At 38.4% G+C, this 14,919-nt stretch overlaps 3 protein-coding genes across 3 annotated transcripts; 1 reads left to right on the plus strand and 2 right to left on the minus strand.

Moving 5' to 3' along the window:
- Nucleotides 1-1,662: 1,662 nt before the first annotated feature.
- pdrg1 (p53 and DNA-damage regulated 1) lies at nucleotides 1,663-3,800 on the minus strand. The gene is made up of 5 exons (XM_079483843.1): nucleotides 3,691-3,800; nucleotides 3,553-3,625; nucleotides 3,246-3,320; nucleotides 3,080-3,160; nucleotides 1,663-2,979 (listed from the first exon to the last, which is right to left on the minus strand). The coding sequence occupies exons 1-5, from the start codon at nucleotides 3,772-3,774 to the stop codon at nucleotides 2,897-2,899; spliced, it is 396 nt and encodes a 131-aa protein (XP_079339969.1). The 5' UTR covers nucleotides 3,775-3,800; the 3' UTR covers nucleotides 1,663-2,896.
- An 873-nt stretch (nucleotides 3,801-4,673) lies between these two features.
- Nucleotides 4,674-7,604, minus strand: fam217bb (family with sequence similarity 217 member Bb). Its single transcript, XM_079483466.1, has 4 exons — nucleotides 7,112-7,604; nucleotides 6,880-6,943; nucleotides 6,422-6,489; nucleotides 4,674-6,331 (listed from the first exon to the last, which is right to left on the minus strand). Exons 1-4 carry the CDS (start codon nucleotides 7,210-7,212, stop codon nucleotides 5,107-5,109), a joined length of 1,458 nt encoding a protein of 485 aa, XP_079339592.1. The 5' UTR covers nucleotides 7,213-7,604; the 3' UTR covers nucleotides 4,674-5,106.
- A 250-nt stretch (nucleotides 7,605-7,854) lies between these two features.
- On the plus strand, nucleotides 7,855-9,809 carry ppp1r3db (protein phosphatase 1, regulatory subunit 3Db). Its single transcript, XM_079482976.1, has 2 exons — nucleotides 7,855-7,929; nucleotides 8,530-9,809. Exon 2 carries the CDS (start codon nucleotides 8,561-8,563, stop codon nucleotides 9,446-9,448), a length of 888 nt encoding a protein of 295 aa, XP_079339102.1. The 5' UTR covers nucleotides 7,855-7,929; nucleotides 8,530-8,560; the 3' UTR covers nucleotides 9,449-9,809.
- The last annotated feature ends 5,110 nt before the right edge of the window (nucleotides 9,810-14,919 follow it).

The following is a 14,919-nucleotide window of genomic DNA, read 5'->3' on the forward strand; positions in this document are numbered from 1 at the left end:
CAAAGACTATAGCAGGAAAACCAAATACAGCAGTGCTTCTTTCACTATTCATCATAAGCATGTATCCACGCTGGAGAGATATTACAGGCATTATATTGTTTTCATTGATTTGGTGAAATTGAAAAAAGCACTCTTTGCTCTTGCTGTTCTTGTAACACATCTCAACAATCTTGTGTGTTAAAACTACAGGTGTAGATGAAGAAGTGTGTGATAATCATCGTTTGTGAAAATAAGTTAAAGCAACTTATACATTTTAATTGTAAACTCATTTTGGGAATGTCATATGCATCTGTTATGATCAAAGCTAAAATGCATTATTGCTTATTTGAATGCTGCAACCATCCATTTCAGGTTCATAATTCAGCAGCTGTTCTCTTAACTATGAGGTTCATTTAAAAATCCTGCAAAATCTTTTGTAACATTTAATAAAAATGGCCATTACATGCAATATAGGGCCTTGCATATGTTGAGTCACAAATCCACAGACAGTGATTTATTGGGTTTGCACTACAAAAATTACCCTTTGGCAAGTGAAGTGTTAAAATGATATGTTTGTAATAATAGGGCACAAATAGCTATGGCACAGACAAGCTCAGCTTTGACTCATCCTCGGGCAAACTTTGAGATTGAGTTGTTTAGTGTGAAGACATCTGTCAAGTAAAATAATCTATTAAATATTGTGTTCCTTTCAAATAAATTCAGTTGTGCAGAGGTGTGTGGTGTTTATGAATGTGTTGAATTTGTTTTTGCATGTCATTCTTTTTTTTAGTGGAATGTATTTGGGGGATTATATAACCGAGAACACACTTCTGTTTAACACCTCCTTGTGACTCATAAATCTATCACGCTGGCTGGCATCCAGGACTGTACCACTGCACGCAATACTGCAAAACTACTACCGCAAAGCATTTCTTGTGCTTTTCTCTTGGAATTGATTTACAACTGACTTTAATCCCATGAAGCTTTTTCGTTGTTGCTTTGCCTGATCCCAAAAATAATGTGGTCACCTGTCCATCAGATGCTCTGTGTTAGCCCAAGTGCAACAACTTGTAAATAGACTTTGAAACACTCTTAGACGTGTCTTGTGTGCAGGACAGAAATACATCCAGCATTTCAGAGAGGTAAAATAGACCTACAGAACACACAACAGCAGAATATCTGACACAAGTACGGATGTAAGAAACCACAGGCTTTTATAACTCATTGCATTGTACAATTGTTCCCTTAAAGAACTCAAAACACCAAACACTGAGGACATCTGCTGGTCCAACACGTGCCATGCAAAGGCTGGAGGCAGAAGCAGCTACAATTACTTACTGCCATTTTTATCCTTTATAAGAAGTAATCTGAAATATACAAAACTTTTACGGTACAGGTAGACCTTCATTTAAAATAGACAATTTTACAGGCGGTTTCCCAGACAGGGATTAGTTTAAACCACCAGAATTTAATATAAAATAATTTAAGAAAAAAAGAGCATTTAAGTTGTTTTAACAAACAAAAAAGCATTACTGATTATAACGGCATTGATGTTAGTCTAAAACTGGTCTAATCCCTGTCCGAGAATCCACCCCATAGTGTTTTCTTAATCATATCAGTCAAATGTTTCATAGACATTATAAAAGTTAACTGGTGACAATTTACAATAAGGTTACCTTTGTTCAAGTCAATTCAAGCTTTATTTATATAGCGCTTTTGACAATTTTCATGCAGCTGTACAAGAAAACATTGACTATAAGCAAAACATAAAAGGTTATACAAGTCAAACACAGGTCAAATATCAGACAGACTATAAATTCCTATATGCAGTGTTCATTAAATAAAACTTTAAAATTCTAGCAGCCCCCCGGCCAGGCAAACGGTGCAAAACAGTATGCAAACGTCGGCGAGGAACCCAAAACTCCATTAGAGGAGAAAAAAAACCTCAGAGGGAAACCAGGCCTGACCAGGGGATTCCAGTTCCAGTACTGTATGTGGTTTGAAACAGTATGTAACAGAGCTGTATTAGTGTATTAGCTGTATGGCCAATGCATTAATAGAAAACAAAACATCTATACATTTTTCTATGCCAGTGCTTCCCAAACATGGCCTAATGAAAATGTTCTAAAATTTGTCTGCATGAAAGGATTGAAAAAAATTGAGACGGCCAACAAAGCATTAAATGTATATGTTTTTAAAAATAAGTAAACGTGTAATGTCTTTATTTTACTTAAAAACCATAATGAGAATTGAAATGTTTGAATATTTGTGCACCTAACCATGAATATGCACAATAGCATCGTCCCTAAGATGTAGAATATTGTAAGTTGAAAAGATGCCTGAACTTCTGAAAAACTGTATTCTTTTTTTAATAAATTGCCCTGATGGACTTCCAAAGCAAAGCACGGAAAGGGTGATGTCATCACAGAAGCATTTCATCACAACAACCCAATGTAAATTATATTTAATGTAAATACAAATCTTTCCGTCTTTGCATAAAATGGGACCAACAATTAAATCAAATTTATAGATATTTATTAAGCATGAACAGTTAAATCCCAAATAAGCAATGCAAAACAACTATGTTGATGGGTCTGACTTTTTCATGATACTGCTTAAAGGTTTTTCTAATAAATAAGTCTCTCTATAAGTGTAACCCAATATATGCTACATGTGGTAATCATAACATTCCGTCCCTTTAATTGTTTACTACATGAAAACAAAAAGAAGATGACACTGAACGAAGGCCCAGTCTCTGCGTGTGTGCTTTCAACACCATTACAAGGTTTAGGAACAAAGGGGAATCCCCCGCTGAGATGTCTGCAAAGTCACTGAGACACTGCGAGATAGTGGCCACTGCACTACTCCAAGTGTATCTATTGCCGTAAGAACTATGACAGTCTGAAGAGGGTGCGCGTCATTTTTTAATGAGGCTGTTAATTGCCTTAATTTCATTACTGTTCAGAGGGGAAAGGTTGTATCCTCGGAGTTCAGGTTTACCTGTTTAAAAAAAAGCAGCAGTGAATATAGAATGCAACAACACAGTAAGTCAATCAATGTTTTTTAATAAAGAAGACACAGGCTGAGAAAGAAGTCCTACCTTGTATCACATTGAGGCGATTTACTTTTGCTTTTAGACGTGTGCGGAGGTCATTTATTTCCTTGTCAAGCTGCTCCTGGTCTGTTTGAAACAGAAACTGACCAAGTAAACACAGAGACCAGTCCAAATGTTTTTATGGGGGAAATATATTGTTAATAAGACAAACCTTTAAGAATCATGGCTTTGGTATTTTCTTGAGGGAATCTGATGAACATATTTCCAATACACACCATAACTTTGTCTAGGTTAAAAACACATGATAATGCATTAAAATTAGCCATTATGGAATGTACAAATGTGCAAATAACAATTGAACTTCCATAACTGAATGAACACAGTGTACAACATCACACTGGCCGCAGCAGTCGTGATGAGGTGCAACAAAATAAATAAGTCAGAAAATATCATGAGATTTAATTTATAGCGACAGAAACATCTGCATCGTGAGAGATAATGAAACATCTGAAACTTGCCGTTTGCTGGATGGTTTCGTAAAGCGTTGAGCGCCTCTCGGTTCCGGTTTCTCCGAAGATCCAGATCCACAATCTGTAAACATGAATCAATTAAACAACAAATGTCAACGTGAATTCGTCTTTATTTGTCTAACGTACCTGTTGTTTGTCAGCCAGTATATCTTCTGCAGCGACCTCTACTTCTGTCAGATACTCCAACACTCGCTGCGCGCTCTCGTCCATGCTTGTGCGCGTGTCGCATAATAACATGTCCGGTCGATCGTGGAAACAAGTTCTAATATATATTTGAGTTCCGCTCAATGTAACCACGATAACCTTCCGACTACCACCCCGTTAAAACACAGTGACAGACGCCATAATGTCAGACGGTTAAATGACACTTCACTTTGAGATTGAATTTGAAACTAAGATTACTACACGTCGCATTGTTTTATGGTGTTTCAATGGGAGCCTTTTCTGAAATACCATCTGACCAATTTGGTACACATCAGTACATTTATGTTTTCATATGCATTTTTCTGCGTAGGCCTCTCGTTAATACGGTAATACCTATAACATATTTTTTTTTACATTGGCATTATGTTATTGTGACATTAATGTTCTTTTAGTTTCATAAGGTCACGTGGAAGCTGTAACAGCTGCTTTCTGTTAGAATGTGCAAAATTGTGAAGCAGTGCCGAATATTATTGATCTTGAGTTTTATATCAATTTCCATTCAATATACTCAGAAAAAAACTCAACATTATTGCTAATGGTGTCAAAATAGACAAACAATTTTCACAAAATAATTAAACTGACTAGGGCTATATTACAAGCCAGCCCTGTATTTCATTGATTTACATACAAAATCATATTCATGTAAATATCTGATCTGTTGTCAGGTCACACATGTATGGATGGGTTGAAAGTGAACAACAATGAATTAGGACCAAACTCATAGGCTATTAATATCACTATCCTGTGTAAGAGCTTGTGGTTTCCTTCCATTAGATGAAACAAGCTTCAGTGTTTTAAAAAAATTGTTGTTCTTGTTGGTATTTATTAACAAAACTTTCCTTTCTTAAAAAATTGCTCTCTTGAATTGGTAGAAAACGTTATGGTAAAATGATTTATCATCTCATAAATCAAAGAAAAAACAAGTTTACTTTGTATGATTGTTGCACTTTTTACCAGTCACATTAAGGCCGGTTGTTTTCAGACATATTTCATGCTTTAATCATATAAAGTTCAATCTTAAAAATATTTGTTCAACATTTTCATTCGGTTATCATCGTTCTGTCGGTTGTGTTTTGTTTAATGTTTGTGTAGTGTTAAAACAGGAAGTGCTTCTGGTCGTTGGATCAGCTTTATGTATTCAGAAGTGGTCTACATACAGTACAGTACAATATATATGTTTTCATTCATATCTGTAGACAATAAAAAAGAATCAGAAATTCACTTTAGAGAAGAAAAATAAAAAACTGTGTACAATGTGAAAGTGAGCAGTAGAAATGAACATTTTGTAGTAATAGCAGAATTGTTCAAGCTTACAAAAACATTTTAGAAGCCCTTCGGTTATTTTGTGACAAATTCTACGCGCTTCTGTTTCCTGTTTGGTCGAGCAGTAACAGAGTCTTTTAAAGTGAGTAAACCATCTGAATTTTTAGCACCAGATAAATCAGAATCCTGTTTTGTTTCATCAAAAGTCTTCCTCCGTTCACTTCGTCCTCTCGTCTTAAATTCAGCCTCCTTCATACCCCCGCAGGAATGACTTCTCCGCCCCGACCTTTTTATTTTTACATCATCGAGACTGGCAGTGCTGGGTGTAATAGCTGAAATTTGCTCAGGATTATTTATGGGTCCTACAGGATGGCGAATGTTTCCGACAGCCTGCATGCGCATCAGATGGCTGCTCTCATTCAGTGGGTCACTGAGTCTGTGCTCGCGAGTTCTCTGTCTTTGATAAAACTGATGAGCTCTGCTTTCACTGCAGCTTCTTATAGGAAAGCCTGAGGCCTGACCCATTTTCGCACTCAGCCGTGTGTGGTGGTGGTGGAAGGCGTGAGAGATGGGGTATCTCTTCCTGCAATGTGGACAGGTACAGCTTGGAAGCTGCAGTGTGGGAGCGTTGGTCAAGGAGGACAGTAATGCCAAGGGGAAAGCTCGCTGACACTGGAGGATGCATTTGGGAGAGCTGAGACTGGAATGTGAAGATGTATGGCGACCCTTTGGTATTGGCCTGTTAGATTTAATGCTTTCCTCTTGGTCAGTTTGGATCTGATGCCACTCCATTTGTAACAGCCGATCCAAGTACCTCTCCAGTTGCCCAACAGGTTTTGGCCGAGAAATTCCTTTGCCATCCGTATTCAAGTACACGGCTAGCTGCTTGAGACTCCAAGAATTAAAAGGTGGCGGAAGGAAATCTGGATAGCTGCCACCGGTGCTTCCTCGACAAGCAAGTCGCGAAGGATGTAAGTCAGAAGGATCTATGACCTCTGCCCGTAAGTCAAGGTCTGGAGGAACGATTTGAGGAGGAAGTGTTGAACATCTCTCAGAATCAGACAGGTCACTTGCACTGTCTGAATCCTCTTCTTCGTTTTTATCAAGTGCAATGTCCTTATCTTCAGTTCTGGGTTCTGATGACTCTTCTCTTTGCTCTTTTACAGAAATCTGCTGTACAGGCTGTAGACCTGAACTCTTGCTACCGTTCACTTTTTCAGCATTGCTGCTTTGTTTTTGACATCTTTCCTTCAGTCCATGTTTGGAGGACACGTGAGATTTGATCTTGGTGTTGTGTTGACTTGAAGAACCAAAAGACACTTTAGAATTTATGAAACAAAAATCTATTAAAAAGGAAAGATTAATTTGTCTGTTTTAGATGCCAGCTTACTTGACTGGTGAGTCTGTAACGATCAACGTTTTCTCAGGTCTTGTTCTTCTTAACCTCTGCTGGCAGTCCTGTTGACATGAGGGAAACAACACTTTTTCTATTTCAGATGGTTGGAAATTGTTAGTAATTTCCATTGCAATTTTCTAAACTCTTAAAATCATTGGGAAGCTTAACCATAGAGATTGAAGGAATAGTTCACCCAAAGGAAAACTTCCTCATGTAAATATACCTGCAAGACTTTGACAAAAAGATAATTTGAAGAACATTGGTAACCAAACACTGTTTCCATTGTATGGACATTCCTCAAAATATCTTTATTTGTATTGTATTCCACAGAAGAAAGAGTCATATACAGATTTGTAATGACACGAGGGTAAAAAGTAGCCCATGACATATTTACTCTTTAATTTGGCTTTAGAGTTCCACTATTATTTAATTTATTTTCAATGTTTACTTACAGGTTCCGCTGAGAGGCTGGTGCCACTATGTGGTTGGTTCAATGATGTCTTTTTGCCTTTCTTGCTTTATATGAAAAAGTAAAGTTGATCAAGATAAGTCCAGAGTTAATATATTAGACTACGTTGTCGAGTATACCTCTTTGGTTATAATGGTAAAGATGCTTTGCCACTCACATGCTTCATGGTGAATAAATGCGTGGAAAATAAAGAAGATTTCTCATGGCTGTCTTACCTTAGTCCAAACCGTTTAGTGTCTGTCCTGCTAAAGGAAATAAAGTCGTTTTGCGCGTTATGGACAGTGCGCTCCTGTAACACTGTTCCCATCACTGGCATTTCACGAAGCAGTCAATCGACAACAACGAATATCTGTCGTTTTTAAGCCACGGCAATTGTTGTTCAGGAAGGTTGCATTTCTCTCATCCGTGACAGGATTACTCCCACGATATATCTACAGTCTTTCTCACCGGTCCAGGTCCATTTCATCCGTCGTGTATCTTTGCCGATCTGCACTAAATAATTCAGCAATTACCGGATCAGACTGTAATGAGACGCACCGGTCAGATCAGACGGCATTCCTCTTGCGATAATCGATTCGATGCCTTTAAATGTGGATGTATTAACGCGGAAATTTGTGGATGCTGAGATGCGCGTTGTTGCGTGGGGAATGTAGTCGTCAGTGACACGGGCTCAGCATCACTGAAGCCTACTGTATATGATACTGTAAATATTTCTGACATACCATGTGTGCACTTCACACCAAAACACCCCTTTGTAGTAAACATCACTCGGGCGCACTGACTGTCCTGTCGCCAAAAATACTGATGGTTTCTATTTTCATTCTTTTGATCTAACTGGGAATTTTGATCTCTTTGAAATGTGAACTGCCGGGTTTATTTCCAGACAGGACGTGAGAATGTCTAATCTCGTGTACGCGCTGGCCTAATAATAACATGTGTTTGCTTCATGCGCGCGATCAGTAGTTAAATGTCATAGGTGCTTAAAACCAACGTTTTAGGTCATCTTCTTATATTCAGGGCACTAGATCCCAAGGTAAGCATCATTTACCCAGTTTTTAACTGAAGGAATAGCTCGTTAATTGAATAGCTAATTTAAAGAAATATAAATAGCATGTGCTTTCAATACATAGGCTATAAACACAGTAAGCTACACTGAACTAAATTCCTGTTTTCAAAACCTTAAGATGAATTATATCTAAAGTTTATTTCTTTACTAAATCGTTTTTAAAAATGTAGAGTACAAATGTAGAGGTGAACGTGAATGAGAATAAGAGAACGCATCCCAGGATGCACCTCGTGTAATTGGTTTAATGACACATACATTAAAGAAGCTAATGAGAGAATTTTGATGTGTTCTTCTAGTCCTACAGTCATTAAAATTCTTAGAAGTTTCTCAAAACTTGAATATTCTGTGATTATAAAGAATGAGAAGTTTCAAAACATTTTATTCTATGCACAAAAGTGTCAGGATTGCTTTTTGTAAATTTCCTTTGTTTAAATATATGTTTTATTCTATGGAACATTCTGAAAAAAATATAAATGTCTTAAGGAAGTATCCACAATACCTTTCATTCACTTTCATGTTCTGTGAATTGTATTGCGATGAATTGGTGATCTTAATGATCTTTTTTAGGTTTCTCTTTTTGTTGAAAAACACAAAGAGGATGGAATCACACGGGCATGGGTCAGGACCTGCCTTGCAGTTCACAAGTGGCTTTAGTGAAGTATCTGGACCCACCAGGATATTTCGGCTTCAGGACATCTATGATCCTAAACCACCTCCGCAAAGAAGTCCAGTGGCAATACGGCCACCCAGCCCCAAACCAGGTTATCTTCAGGAGACTGTCCAACGAAGACTGTCCTGCGAGCCAAAACCGAAGCCCATCATGAGGAGACGCGCAAAATCTCTCTCGTCCTCCAGTGCAGAGAAAAGTACATGCAGAAACGTGCAGGTGCGTTTCGTGGATTCTCTCGGGTTGGAACTGGAAGATGTGAAGTTCTTCAAAGCAAGCGAGGACCCTTTGGTGCCGATCCACGTGATCACTAGACTGCTGGCAAGCTCAGAGCTCGCCTCCAAGAAAAACCTTGAGCTCTCCTTACCGTACTTCAAACCGTCCTTTCCTGAGAACATGGGTGCAGAACTGGATTTCCTCAAGAGTTTGTGCCGCCAGCGAGTTTGCCTGGATCAGGTGTTTTGCTCTGAGCTTGGAATCGTGGGAACTGTGCAGGTACTGAACTTGGCGTTGGAGAAAGAGGTTATGGTGCGCTATTCATTCACGGACTGGAAAAGCAGCGCAGATAGTAAAGCATCCTGGATCACCACCGTGCGCAGAGATAAGTCCAATATCGAGTCAGACGTCTTTCGTTTCCACCTGCCTGTACCACCGTTCATCCTGCAACCAGGGGCCACGTTACAGTTTGCTATCTGTTTCCGGGTCAGAGGATCTGAATACTGGGACAACAATGATGGATGTAATTATAAACTGAGCTGCCAGACGTACAAACTCGTGATCCCCAGAGAGTGTGAAGATAGCTTGGTGCATTTTACTTGAGTCATCATTGGAGATGTCATGTGATACAGTCTTACTGTAGGCAGAAAGTTCTTGAGTTACATGAATTCAAAATATAAAGCTAGAGCTTTTACACAAACTTCTCAATATTTGACAAAAATGACAGTTAAAATAAAAAATCTTATTTTTGGAATTATTACAACTCAAAAGCAATGTAACACTCAATCCTCACCGCAGAGCTTTTTTGTGACAGAAAGAGACTTTGACCTAACAAAATAGAAGTCATTTTTTCTTCTCTCTTTGTGTTTGTTTTTTTCCCAAGACATGGTGTGTTTTTGTTATTCTAAAAATCTTGTTTTTCATTAAAAGTTATTAAGCTACACATTAAAATATGCTTACACTTGGGTTTTGTATATTTTTTCATTAAGGTGATAGTTCACGCCAAAAAATGTATTTGGAAGAACACTTGTAACCAAACAGTTCTTAGGCCACCATTGACTACCATAGGAGACAACCAAAATAAAGGATATGGTAGTCAATAGGGGGTGAGATCTGTTTGGTTACTCACATTCTTCCAAACACCTTCCTTTGTGTTCAGCAGATCAAAGAAATTAAAACAGGTTTGGAACAATCTGAGGTTAAGTAAATGATGACAGAATTTTCTTTTGGGTGAACTATCCCTTTATTGTATTTTTAGCATTTGATATGTTAAACTTGTTATTGTTTGTCTTTATATGTGCTACATGTTATTTCAAGATAATTTAATTTGACTTAAGCACTTACATTGTATAGCTTGTCTGTTAAATTCATGAAATGCATTTATTGTCTATTCACAGTATATACCTTGGGGACTATAGGCATTTTATCTCAACCAAAACAAGGCTGTTTATGTTTTCAAGTTGCAAGTTGGCTTTCTCATTCTTCTTGACATTTGCCCTACTGAGATTTTTCTGGGCAGCCGATGGCATGTGAGGTAGGCAATCTATGTGCATCCGACCCAGTACAGCTCTAAGGGCACATGGCATCATAACATCTATCATGAGGTCGGGTCTAAAAATATGCGCTCCTTGCAAACCAAAACAAAACATATTTTGACAAGAGATACATTTTTTCTTTGTCCAGTAGTACAGCGTCCTTTGTGAAATAGCCGTAGTTCCCGAAACTCAATAGTTCATCAACAAAACACTGGATGACTACACCCAGTTTTAATACATTTATATTTACAGTGTATCCTGGTTTGTTTAAATCCATTTTCTGGGTTCATTTAAAGGCCCTTTTCTTTTGCTGATTTTGAGCCTTTGATTATGTTTTTTGGGTGTTTAACAATGGTTGATATTTATAGCTTTATATTTCACAAATTTCAAGTCTATTGTTCACCACTGTCTCTTCTAACAAACCCACTGGACTTCTTCCGGTCTATATAAAGTCCCTCCTTCAGAAACGCTCTGCTTGGTAAAGCTGACCAGGTCTGTCGTGATTGGTTGCCCACTTAGAGCGTGTGCACGAAGATGTCCCACCCACACCATATCAGCGAGCTTCCGCTTCAGGCTGTTGTGATTGGCCGTGTATTCATAAACTTTGGCTTTTAGCAATAAAAAGTAACAATGGCGTCAACTTCACTGTATCAGATAAAAACATGCGGATCGATCGAAGTGTGCAAGTGTCAATCTTTGTGAGCAGTGGTGGACAGTGACGAAGTAAATGTAATTCGTTACTGTACCTAAGTAATTTCTTTGTGTATCTGTACTTTCCTCAAGTATTTAAATTTTGGCAGACTTTTACTTTAACTCCACTACATGTCAAAGTCAAATATCTTACCTTTTCAAAATCAGTCGTTCCTTTTTATTTATAAGTCAGTAAAAATTTAACTGGTGAAACGAGCCACCAATCACAGTACATCGCGCGCTTTGTTTTAACTTGTTTTGCCCCTGTTGTCGCCTTGGCTTTGTCTACTTAGGGCGAACATACGATTCAACATCACATCAGATTCAGTGCAACTGTCTGCAACAGCATAACATTTTGACTGCCGATGTCTTTATAAGTTAAATCATGGAAGAAACTACCGAATCTAACTTGCCACAACACCCATGGGCTTACGTGATTGTTTTGAAATTGTTGAAAAGAAGAACGAGTCTTTCATTTTTTAGTGCCTTCTCTAAATTAAAAGAATGAGAGAGGAGGAATACACCTGTCTCATTTATCAGGAATAAAGATGGGCTAGATACTTACATAACCAACAGTCTGTGTCAGTACACGATCCGTTCCACCTGCACGATCCGTTCTGAGCATGCGCGTAATTACGTATTAGAAAACGTCATGGTTTTCTCCAAACTCCATTTTGCGATTCATTGCTGTATCGTGTCTGTTTACCGTGTTTCGATCTGTGGTTAGTAGTTTTGTCAAATACGGTTTGATTGTGTCGTTTTTTTTAATTAAAATCTGATAATACTAGTTAACTTTAAATGTAGTAATTTATTATTATGGGTCTATATAGGCTAATATATCTATCCATTTAATCAAAATTAGTAAAATAATCCCTTCAATGGCGTTTACAGAAGCCAATAAGGAACATAACACGTATGTCTAAATAGACTATAATTTACATGAAGAAAGAACTACAAAGTCAGGGGAAACATTACAGTATTTCAAACTGACTTGACACAACGCATAGTGAAATGAGACCAGGTGGACAGCAGCGAAGTAATGTATTTTCTTTAACAGTAAAGAATATTAAAAAAAGTAAAACAAAGCTGCGCAAGCGTGGAACAGATCGTGCAGTGTCGTAAATCGTCGCAAAACAAAATCATCATTTGCGCATGAGCGCTTTCTACAACGTCGTTGTACGCATGCGCGAACGGATCGTGTACTAACAGTCTGCTTTCAAGAATTCAAGTTGGAGAAATGTCTGATTACTTAGCGAGAATGTGCTGTAATACGGTTCAGTGAATCCACTTCGATTAGTTCATATTTGTTTTTACGATCCTTTTGTTCCATTGCAAGTTTAAGTTTAAATAAAAACGTGGATTGTTACAAATAAATGTTAAACCGAAACTGCCTGCTCTCAAGTCCTGTTATTTCATTTAGTTCTAAAGGAAATTGTTTGGCTTCAGGGTTTTTGGCTTATGAAAATGTAAATAGACGTCTGTCTGACTATTGAATGTAATTTTATTAATAGATTGGTGTGCCAAGACATTAGTGTCTTAACATAGACTGAGTTAAGCAGTCTTGTGACAAAAATGATGATAGAGGACATTATAGCCATAAAAACAAATCATAGTACTTGGCTACTTGAGTACATTTGAAGGCAAATACTTTTGTACTTTTACTCGAGTGAAAGTTTAAAGGCACCACTTCTACTTTTACTTGAGTAATATTTTACCTTGGGTATCTCTACTTTTACTCAAGTACATGGTTTGTGAACTTCGTCCACCACTATTTGTTAGATCGCAAAACTTGTTCCTACTATGGCGAGGGAAATGACACCGGACCGACCGACGGCGTCAGAACAGTTATTTTAATTAACACTAATAACGGAAGCGTTCGTTTTGCCTTTTTATATCGGACCCGAGTTGGATAATAAAACAAGATCTGACCAGGAGACACGTGCAAGCAGGACTTCAGAGGACGTTGCAGAAGTGTTTTAGAGACACACACATCAGTGTGTTACACAGACCGCTTTCACAGCCGATGTTAAAGTCACGGAAGCTGTTATTTGGTTATTGGTTATCCGAATGTGTGTCGCTGAATTCTTATTACCAGCTGTAGGTAGGGTCGGATTAACCAGGGGCCCACGACCAAGGGCCCCGCGGGCGGTAACACCAATCAACTTGCACTGAGCCGGTCGCGTGACGGCAAGCGCTTACAACACAACTCGAAAAATGCAAGCACGGAGTAGCTTAGTGGGAGCGCTAATCGGAAATGTAAAAGGGAGAAGGATATCTAAGGAACGCAGGCAATTTCTTTACGCTAGTAAACGTTAGCAACTAGTCTGCTAAGGCACCATCCGTCAACGAGGACAGCTCAGCTTGCCAGAACATTTCTTCACTGCCGGCGCTAGCTAATGTTCACAGCCCCGAGACCCGAATTCTGACCCGGATTCTGCTGCGAGTGCGACCATTGAGGGAAGCGGTGATGGGTCTCGAGTCTAACCGCCATCTGAACCGCTCGTCGAGTCTGCGAGCAGCCCGTTTCACATTCAAAGTCCAGAAAAATGCTCGTGTAAGATGTGTTTGCCAAATGACATCAAGTATTTCAAATTTAAACATGCTCTTCCCCATTATTTAGGATTCAAATTGTGTATGTTGCCAGATTATTTAGCTTTTCTTTTTGTTTTATCAAATTGAGATAAATTGACAGATTTCCAAATGTTTATATTGCACTAAAATTTTTAACCCTTGCCTGTCTTGTTGAAGTGTGATGTGACGGGTTGTTTTCTGTTTTAGCTCTGTTTTCTGTCTAAGATCAAAAGAGTTTAGGAGCAGATGATACTGCATTTGATCAAATTTTCCTTGTGGCGGCTCCATGAAAATGCTGTTAATTTTGTTTGTTTATTGTTGTTGCGTGAAAACATCATATTTCAAAATGTTTATATTGCGCTATAACTTGATAGTCCTATTGAATTCTGAGGTGACGGTGATTTCTGTTTAAAATGAGCTGAGGACCAAAATGCTACTTGATTCTAGGAGATGGATTCTATGGATTTTTGTTTGTGTCTTGTCTTTGAATTTCCTCTGTGATGATCAACTCTATGCATTTGTGTTTGGAGTAGGTGTTGTTAAATAAATATTGGATGCTTTGAAAGTCGTTGCTTATTTATTTTTGTTACTATGTAGTGGGTAAACTTTGTCAGATTATACTGATGCCGATGTGTTTTGTTTTCATAACATCATGACTGAGTGGTCTTGACCAGAGAACATAGTGGTGCATTTGTAGTTCTATGAGCATTTGCACATCTGTACATCAAATGCACTTGATTGCAGTTTGGAATATTGAGCATATTGACTGTATTACTGTAATTGATTCTGTATTTTGCCAGATTATGGTGATCCTGTGTCCTTGTGATGATGGGGCCCTTGAATATTGTTGCCCAGGGTACAGTGAAGTGTTAATCTGGCCCTGGCTGTAGGACTGTGATGAAAGTGAAAGTGTTGTAGCGCGCAGCTCAGTCAAATGTTTACAATCTCTGAGAACCAAACAATGCTCCAGCGGCTCCTCCTCTTCTCTAAGGAAGACCCCGCCCCTTTTTGCATATTCCTGTGGGCGCAGAGGGCTGTAGTGCTATTCCAGACGTTCTCTGTAGTCCTTGAAAAACAAATTCTGTTAAAGACAACATCTGGCTTGGCTTTGAGCTTTTTCATTTTGCATGCATTGTTTATGCTCTAAAAGCAACATCACAAACTAACTGAAGGTTGAAAATGCAAAAGCGGGGAATGGGACCTTTAACCCAACGGCTTGGTTCACTTTTTGACCCAGCACTTAAAAATAACCCACCATTTTTTGTGTATGGCATTCTT

This window comes from Barbatula barbatula (assembly GCF_947034865.1).
Source record: "Barbatula barbatula genome assembly, chromosome: 20".
NCBI classification, from domain to species: domain Eukaryota; kingdom Metazoa; phylum Chordata; class Actinopteri; order Cypriniformes; family Nemacheilidae; genus Barbatula; species Barbatula barbatula.

Bases quoted from the DNA above. Each gene is read 5' to 3' on its own strand.
- pdrg1 (XM_079483843.1), bottom strand. From the start codon at position 3,774: ATGGACGAGAGCGCGCAGCGAGTGTTGGAGTATCTGACAGAAGTAGAG. The intron at 3,626-3,690 runs GTACGTTAGACA...TCATGTTTACAG, and splicing joins TACTGGCTGACAAACAACAG to ATTGTGGATCTGGATCTTCG. The intron at 2,980-3,079 runs GTAGGACTTCTT...TTTTTTAAACAG, and splicing joins TCGCCTCAATGTGATACAAG to GTAAACCTGAACTCCGAGGA.
- ppp1r3db (XM_079482976.1), top strand. From the start codon at position 8,561: ATGGAATCACACGGGCATGGGTCAGGACCTGCCTTGCAGTTCACAAGT.
- fam217bb (XM_079483466.1), bottom strand. From the start codon at position 7,212: ATGCCAGTGATGGGAACAGTGTTACAGGAGCGCACTGTCCATAACGCG. The intron at 6,490-6,879 runs GTAAGTAAACAT...TCATGTCAACAG, and splicing joins CCAGCCTCTCAGCGGAACCT to GACTGCCAGCAGAGGTTAAG. The intron at 6,332-6,421 runs GTAAGCTGGCAT...TGGTTCTTCAAG, and splicing joins GTTACAGACTCACCAGTCAA to TCAACACAACACCAAGATCA.